The 9,181-nt window shown below is 34.9% G+C and overlaps 1 protein-coding gene and 2 long non-coding RNA genes across 6 annotated transcripts in view; 2 read left to right on the top strand and 1 right to left on the bottom strand.

Annotated features, from left to right (window-relative positions):
• The window catches only part of LOC122969369 (major histocompatibility complex class I-related gene protein-like), a 47,530-nt gene that overhangs the window by 31,776 nt on the left and 6,573 nt on the right, over positions 1-9,181 (top strand). Inside the window, exon 1 of one of the 3 annotated variants that reach the window (XM_044334987.1) lies at positions 7,570-7,646. The exons of the other annotated variants lie outside the window; for them this stretch is intronic. Coding sequence (XP_044190922.1) covers positions 7,598-7,646 — 49 coding nt within the window. The 5' untranslated portion in view covers positions 7,570-7,597. Of the gene's footprint in view, positions 1-7,569; positions 7,647-9,181 lie in introns of those variants that run through there. 3 annotated transcript variants of the gene reach the window in all.
• Positions 3,842-7,265, bottom strand: LOC122969402. 2 transcript variants are annotated; one of them, XR_006399014.1, is made up of 3 exons: positions 7,132-7,265; positions 6,897-6,998; positions 3,842-4,443 (listed from the first exon to the last, which is right to left on the bottom strand). It is a non-coding gene; the product is annotated as an uncharacterized LOC122969402 (long non-coding RNA). The 2 variants fall into 2 exon arrangements; XR_006399015.1 differs by lacking the exon at positions 7,132-7,265 and adding an exon at positions 7,089-7,121.
• Positions 4,711-6,596, top strand: LOC122969395. Its single transcript, XR_006399008.1, has 3 exons — positions 4,711-4,728; positions 4,829-4,883; positions 5,509-6,596. It is a non-coding gene; the product is annotated as an uncharacterized LOC122969395 (long non-coding RNA).

Raw genomic sequence — 9,181 nt, 5'->3', positions numbered from 1 at the left:
CTACTGCTAAATAATAATTAATAATTTATTTTGGCAGTGTCCAAACATAGTTTATAGTTCCAGGCATCAGAATTACTGCCCATACACATCTTAACAGAGTATACGTACCTACAATACATAAAAGACAGTAGCAGTTCAGTATAGGATAAGTGGACTAACAGTGTGTTTCTGACCTCACAGCTCCTGACAACAGCTCTGAAGTCTCCATGAAACTGAATCCTGAAGCCTGAATGAAATAAACACACCATCCTGCATACAGTGATTTGCTACACAGACGACAAAACAGTAAATGCTTTGTGACTATTTACACCTCTAGTTAAACAAGAACCTTCTGTTTTTGTTTCTTAATTCTCTTGTAAAATTACTGTCATATTATAGCTGAATAGAAAACTCTGTAGCTGAAGATTAGTGAAGTTACTGAGAGAAGAAAAATGCTGAATGAGGCATAAATGCTTTCAGAAACATTTCCATCAGAAGGACAAATAATCTGTTTACTCAAATGAAATATTTGAAACATATTTTATAAGATGATGTAGGTAAAAAAAACAGTAGTTAATATTTAATATTGTTTAAACATGATTATATAAAATGTAAGAAATGTATTTTGTGTAAGTTGGGTATGTGGATAATTTTGTGTGTATGTGATTCAGAACTCAGAACACCCATATAATGTATTTGTAAATACATTTATCTTACATGAATATGGGTAATAACTGCATGAATTTAAAGATGAGGTAATTCTTTTCCATTGGGTTTCTATACACAAGTAGATGTTGAATAGAAATACTCGAAATCACTTCCTGTGTTGACTGTCACATTCATTCGTCATCATTACATTCCTCTTTCTTTTCCTCATTATTTCAAACATATGTTTGTCAACTGTTGTTAGAGTAAGATGAATATTCTCACAGAATACATGAACGTGGCTTCAACTTAAAGATGTTGAACTATAAAGAAAGGAAAAAAGTCTGTTGTGCAGATGAAATAATAATAATTACTCATGGTCAGTAGTCTACAGCAGTCCCAGTCTTTTTGGCTTGTGACTCTTTCAAAATTTCAAAAAGAAATGTATTAGTTGTCAGCACAGTGATTTCCCTTCTAGATGGTTTCATTCAAATTCATTTAAATGAGGCACAAAGAGGTACAACAACTCATAAAAACAAACATTATAGAAAGGATCAAAAAATAAATACAAAATTGTGCATCAGAACTTTGTTTTTTCATCTTTCCTCTTCCATTAATTATCTCCCAACCCCTCAGATTTATCTTGTGACCCTTTGGAGGCACCTGACCCCTAGGTTGAGAACCACTGGGCTAGAGGGTAGAGCCCTGAAAGTACATTATTAATGGTAAGCACTATTATGTAACATTATTCCAAATTATCTAACATTAATTGAATGTAGAAGATTTTAAACTTCATTCATTAAAACTCTGGAGGAAGGATGACATCTGGACACACTTTCTAATTTCTCATTTCAATTACTCTGTAATGTAAACTTATGCTATTTCTGCTCATTTTGGCATGTCAGCAATCCAGAGAGGTCTGTACGTGACCTATCACACAGAAATCTAATTTATGAGGAAGGAAGTGAGAATAAATAAAAAATAGAAACACGTTTAGCAGGTTGCTTGTTGCCAAGGAAAGATGGGTGACTGAGATGACACAAATACAATGAACAAAATCTTTTGTTTGTTTTTGTGGGGTTACATCATAGCAAATGTAACAACATAAATACACAAAACAATACTAATGCAGTAGGGTGAGGCCTTTCAACAGAAACTAGTCTGGTTGCTTGTGCATCTGTATCACATCATGATCACTGTAACTCAACCATGTCTACTGTATTGCGTGTATTAGCTGTGTAGCTTTCACAGCATAAAAGGAGAAACTCACTGAGGTAGAAAAACCCAGACCTGATAATCTCCAGCCCCACAGATTATGACGATAATATAAAATATAACAATTACCTGACAATCTGCAGGTGGACACATTATTAGCTCTTCAGGGGAGGAATTGCATCATGTCTGAAGTGTCAGATTCGGTGTGTTTTGAACTTCAGCAGCAGACAAGCACAGACAAAGAACTTTAGCAGGCAGGAACAGGTATAACTTTTAGTTTGAATTCTTAAGCCCTTTTTCACATGTAAGGAGTCATTCACAAGTTGTTTTTTATCAATAAAGCACTTTGACATCTACTCACAAGTTTTACAATGAAAATTAATATTAAGGAGAAATTGACACTTACACATGCATATCTTTATTCCTAATATGTGCACATGTCCACTACAAAGCAATGTGATTTGATTGGCAGGATTTCAGATGTGCATGTTGCTGGTTTTGCTGTCTAATCAGAAACACTTTTGGTCAGGGAAACAATGTCACCGTCTGACCAATGTTTCTTCAGGTCCTGCATCTTGTGGTCCTGGTCTTGAGGAGGGATGCTTCAAATTATGTAATAAGTGGGACTCTTCAAGACCAGATAGAGACCGTCTGACAATTAAATTTCAGAAAATAGTGAAAAATGTCAATCATTATTCTTTGATGCCCAAGTTAACATATTCAGATTACTTGTTTTGTTTGATCAACAGTCAAAAACCCAAATATGTTGAGTCCAATTATTTATCTGTCAATCAACTTATCAATTAATCATCTGATAATTTCAGTTTTAGAGCGCTACTATGTATAGGGGGGGTCAATAAGGGCCCAACAACAGGAGGAAGGATGACATCTGGACAGAGAGTTTAGCAGGTTGTTTGTTACTGTTGGAAGGTGAGAGACTGAAATGAAGACAAAAATAAAACAAAAACTTTGTGTTTTCTTGTAGGGTTACAACATGTAGGATGAGGCCCTTTAACAGAAATCACTGGTTGTTTGTGCATCTATGTGAAAAATAATAATAATTCTCAATCTGCAGCTGGACCATATTAGCTCCTCAGGTGAGGAATTGCATCATGTCTGAAGTGTCAGATTCGGTGTGTTTTGGACTTTAGCAGCAGACAAGCACAGACAAAGAGCTTTACTGAAAGCAGGCAGCAAAAGGTAACAGAGACTCAAATTAAAAAGTTCACACAGACGGAGAAAATATTTTAATTCCCTTTTAATTTGAATTCTAACAAATTTTTTGTATAAAATTCCTTCTCAATAAAGCACTTTGAAACTGCCTCATAGTATGAATTGTGCCATATACACTCTTGCCTTACCTTGCTTTGCCTACTGGTCTTTTAAGTATTTTCTTTGAGCATGTTTACTGATTTTAGATCAATTTTATTTCTGACTTTAAGCAGCTGCTCATTTTACTACATGCTATTAAACTTCTGATGCTATAAAATGCATTTCAGTGGTCCAGACAAAGGCCTCTGTTTTGGTGTTAGGACACCGTTAGGAGCGTATCTGCACCAGCAAACTGACATTTACTTGAAGTTATATCCTCACCTGCACCAGTCTGGTATCTGGGTGAGTTGCCATGTGCCTCACAGGAGGAAGGGTGCAGTTGAAGATGTGCTGTTGCCAATCCAGCAGCGCACTGCAATGTAGGTGCCAAGAATGACTGAGTTTTGCGCAGTCCACTGTCCACCTGCTCAGGAAAAGGTCGACAGCACAGCGAACCTATGTTCTTTAATGCGACTGTAATTTTCTTTGGTGAGGGCTCACCCAAATACATCTCACTAAAATTACACAAACACCTTTATTCCTGCTTTGTATTTTAAACACAAATCTAAACAATTTAAATTTTAAAAAGAATCTCAGAAAAAAAGAATTACAACATGCAAAACCACATTTGTAATTTTATTTGTATTTTATTTATTGCACTGTCATGGAATTACTTAAAAGACAATCTATGTATGTGAAAAAAGTTTATTAAGCAAAAAGATGACGAGGGTGAAAAAGGTGAAGAACAAACACAGGATGGACACGCAGAGGTCAGAAGGTTTAATAAAATTCTTCCACAGCACTAAGGTGGTGTGCAACTAAGAATGGTAATTGTATGGATTATTGTGATACTAAATAAAAACATACATTATATGCACAATAAAACATGGTGACCGTCGGATCAACATTTCCAGTGAATTTCACCTAGAAAGAGACATCATCTGCTTTTGACAGTATAATTGAGCTGCTATACTCATATTTACAACTCTGCACATCCTGGACAATAATAAGTTTCCTCAGCAGAAAACTGTCACAGGAAAAAAGCGAGAAAGTTCTGTGTTTTAATGGTATGAAAGCAACAAATGTGATTGTCAATAATGATGTATGATTATTATACATCAGTTTAGGTAATTATAGGTGAAAATACCAAAAATGCATTGGCATACCCTTGATGCACTGTGAATGTTTTGTTTTGGTTCCAGTTTCTCCCTCAGAGTTCCCTGCTGGTCCTGTTATTGGAGGTGTTGTAGGACTGCTGCTGCTCCTGGCAGTCTGCATCACTGGAGTCTTCATCTGGAGAAGGAGAGATAATGGAGAGAGACAAACATACTTTTACTCATCATCAAGTCATTTTAACAACAAATAACAGTGTAACCTGGCTGATGTTCAGTAACGTGACCTCCGGCTAAGGAGTTACTCTCTTACCTTACCTTAAAAGAAGAAATCAGTGGAATTAATACAGTGTTTCTATAAAACATTTATTAGTGTTTTCTTTGTTTGCTTTCATAAATTCTGACATTTTAAATTTTGAAATATTGTAATCTCTCATCTGTATTTCAGGATTCAGGCCTGCAAACTGTGAGTATTCTGTCAGTTTATCTCTCTCTCTCTCTCTCTCTATGTACAGATGCAGTTTATAGTTTAAATTAAACACTTTGCTTTTCTTTTATAGCTTCAGACTCCTCATCCTCTGATCCATCTTCAGTCAGAGATGCAGCTCTTAACTGATCACAGTGAGTATTTCATCATGTCATCAACACTGTGCAGATACTGTATGAAGAATCTCTCTGTTGCTCCTCCTGAAACTAGCTACAGTATACTGATATAATACTCTCATAAATATACTGAAAGTCTGTCTTTGTTAAAAAACTGTTTTCTGATTTGACAGAATTTCTCAGTCAAGTGATCCAGTATAGTTACAGGAAACAGCTGACACTGAGGTTTTATTGTAATACTGATTAAAATTTTCATATTTTGGACTAAAATAAAACATATATTTACTGTATAATATGACCACTAATAATTCCAGGTCCTTTTCTATTTGTAACTCTGTCTTTGCAGCTTTCCAGTAAAGATTTAGAGGAGAATAGTGAACTCAAATAAAGATGCTGTGGCTTCAATATTTTTATTCTATTTTGCACCATAAATGTTCATTAACAAAACTTGTTTTAATGAATATTGAGATGTGACGTCACAGGACCCATCAGAAAGTCACATGATACATCAAACTAAAGTGTGAATTCATAGATCAGATTTATGAGTTTCAGGTCGTCAGTGGATGCAGTGAAGAATGATATCTGTGAAGATTATCTGAGAGCTGATAGAAGCATTAATGTTGATGTGAATCCTCCACTGCAGGAGTAACAACATCTGGAGAGAACTGATGCTGCTGTCCAGCTGTTTCCTCAAACCTTTGGTGGAGATGAATCACTGCAGCAGCTACCAGACACCAAAGAGCCACAACGTTACTCCAGTGGGGCATCTTTTGTCTTCAGATATCAAATTCATATCAGTTAGTCATGTGATGTACTGTCTTTGATGATGATGGGAGACATGCAGCACTTTAACCTCTGCTTCTAACACTGGAGTCAAACCTAAAACTTTAACTGTTCAACTACTCATCCTTTCACTAACAATTAGTTTGACAGTTGCATTTTAGAAACACTAATGAAGATTCTGCACTAGGCCACGATTGAATAAACACAGCTTTTGTTTCTCTTTGTTTCATTGTGATTACAGTTTGAACACTGCATCTCAACTTCTCTCACTTTAACCAAAGTATAAATATCTGAGTTATGTTTTAGTCTTTCAACACACATTGCTCCTCCACACCAAGTAACAGCTGTAACTCTTTTTACACATAAACATTGTAAATGTTTCCACAATTTTACACAACATAAATACATTTTTGAATATTTAGACACTCCTCCTTTCATTGAAACTCACGTATTAAAGCAATAACACTTCTTAGAGCTTATATTTGTATCTTATACATTTGTCATCTTCACATGTCCTGTATTTGTCATGCGGATGATAAATGTTAATGTCATTGTAACATTATTGTTAATGTTCAGATTATTGATGTTAGAGGATTTATTCGGGTTTTATCTGTGGTACTGATAGATGTACTTTATTTCATATCAAGTAAATGGAAAAATTGATTTGTCTACATGACAGTATACGTCTTCTTTAAGGTCATGTGATCTGTTTTTGTCTAAATGTTTTCACTTCAGTTAAAGTTTCTTTACATCATCTACAAGATAATGATTAATAATGAATTGTTAATCAATCATCTATTTATTGGTGAATGTAAAACATGATTTTTTGGTGAACTACATTTTGTCTAGAGGAGCTGCAACATTTTCTAGTGTCATTTTTGTTCCTATTTGTTCTAATGGTGTTTATATTTATCTTCAGTTAATAAATAAAATTCTCCTGAAAACCTGCTTAAGAAGTCATCCTGTTACATCATACCTGTGTTTATCTCAAATGTTCAGATGTGTAGGCTTAAAGGTTTTGTCCCAAGTTTTTTTTTTTTTTTGGGGGGGGGGGGGGCATGAGGCGTGTGTGTGGTCGAGCGAGAGCGAGAGAGCGAGCGGTTGTGACTGTGTACTGAGAGAGAGTTAAGTTAGCAGTTAGCTGTGACAATAATAGTACAGTGTATGTACAGTTGGAGCTGTTCTGACAGAGAATAAATGCTACAACTCCTCAAGATTGAAGCTGAGTTCCCGTTTCTTGCTTGCTACCTGTTGATAAAGTGGAGGGAGTTAACCCCGAAGTTAGCGGTGACTTCGGTCCTGGAGTAGTAAACAAAGTCTCCCCTGTGCTCCCCGACCACGGTCTGGACGCTGAAGCAGGAAAGGTTAACAAAAGCATCAGCTTACTTTTTAAAATTTTATCAGTTGTCAAAATGTGTGAGGATAAAAGAAACAGCTTACACTATCACTACAAACATACACACCGACAAACACGCACACATACCACAAATTTTCATTTGTTAATGAAGGAGTACACTGAACCTTGTGACTCTGAGTGTGTATTTCCCTATTTTACCACTAGAGAGCAACATAACTCTGAAATGTCTCAGCTGTGAGGTCACCACAGAGAAACAGCTGCTAGAGCATTTCCACCATCACCACTTCCTCCCCCACAGTCGGGTTATAAAACACTTTAAACTGCCTCATTGAATAAATTGTGTTATTTGATTTTAAACAGCTGCTCATGTCACTACATGTTATTAAAGTTCTTGTAAATAACAAAACAAAAAAACACATTTCCTGCATTTTCCTGTTGAATCTGATCAGCCAGTCAGATATTGAATTTACTCCTCCTGGTAACACGTGATGCACAGCTATTCATAATTTCTATTGGTCATTTCATTTGACTGTACACACTGTTAACAGTCTTTCTTCCATCACAGTGTTTTTAATGTCTGTATCAAAGCAAGATGAAGGATTTCATGTTGTTGCTTCTCTTTTGCCATGTTGCATCTCCAGGTAACTGAATAATCTTTTTAAACAGTTGTTTAACTTCTAGTTCAGCATTTATGTGCATCATATTCATAAACTGCACATTTACTTCAGAGATCAACATACCTCAGATTTAAACATGTCTATTCACTGCCAATTCATTTTTAACACTGTTTTTATTGTGGTTTTAACAAGTGAAACTTGTGAGAGGTCTTCTCGTTCTCTTGAATGAGAAAGTGTGTCCAAACTTCTGACTAGTACTGTATTCTCCACTTTAACTTCTCTCTCATATCTGTTACATAAACTATTGAGATGTCCAATGAAATACAGCTATTAATGAGATTAATTCAGGTCTGAAACGTGTTAGATTAATCTATGAATCTAACCAATAATGCTGTTCAGGTGTCACTGAAGCTGAATATATTTGGGGTTTTGCAGAAATAACAGTTTCTATACAGTACTGATGTTCTGTATGTTGTTAACATCTGGCTGTGTGTCGGATTATTTCCTTTGACTTTATTGAACAGTGTCATTCATTGAAATGAATTTAAATATAAAAAATAAAACTGTAACAAATGTTTACTCATGCTGTAAACTCAGATTATAGATTCTGTACTGCAGTATAATATAATCTAGACGTAATATGATATAATATGTTATAATAATATAATTATTCACAGAACAAGAATTAAGTTGGAACCTCAAAGCACATACCTCAAGTATTACTTTAATAAAGGAGTCTTTACATTTTGTATCTGGATTTGTTTTAAATACACAGTGAATGACACCAATGAATTAATGTTTCATAAGAAGACCTTTGTGACTGTAACTGTGATTTCAAAGTAATATTCTCATTACATTTACACCTTCTAATGGCCAGTGCTGTACTGTAGATTACAAGAGTGTTGCAAGACAGGAATACAACATTAACTTATAACATAATAATGTGAAAACTATAAGCCAAGGCGTAAATCATGGGCTAGTCCACATTTCATTGTATTTTAAAACTACGGATATTCCAAATCTGTCTAAAAAAATTTATAACACTTTAATAACTGCATGTGTGGAGTCTATGTGACACAAGAGGAGATACTTGAGTATGACCTTCTGCTTCAGACGATGTTGGTCTTTCATTAAGTGTAATGATTCTCACTTAGACTATTAACTGCAGCTTAATGTACCAGCATCATGTAGTAAAGCACAATTTCACAAATATTTATCATATTGCAGTATCTCTTTTAAATATAACTGTACATTTACTGCAGAGCTTAACATACCTCAGATTTTGACATGTCTGTTCACTGCTGATTAATTATTGATTAAAGTCAATAAATTATATTGATTGGTATGGAGGCACATTGCATTAAGAGCAGAAAAAACTGGAGAGATATTTTCTTCAAATAATTTGTTCTCATAATAATGTAGCATCTCCTATAGTAGGATTAAATGTATAACTAATAGCTATATTATGTTGAAGATATTTACCTCATCATTGAGAGGAAGTATCTGGTTAATATGAATTCATCAGAAAACTATTTTGCAATTATGAGTTCTTTATCTTG

Source organism: Thunnus albacares, chromosome 19 (genome assembly GCF_914725855.1).
Source record: "Thunnus albacares chromosome 19, fThuAlb1.1, whole genome shotgun sequence".
Lineage (NCBI taxonomy): Eukaryota > Metazoa > Chordata > Actinopteri > Scombriformes > Scombridae > Thunnus > Thunnus albacares.
This window is presented reverse-complemented; position numbering and strand designations above follow the sequence as displayed.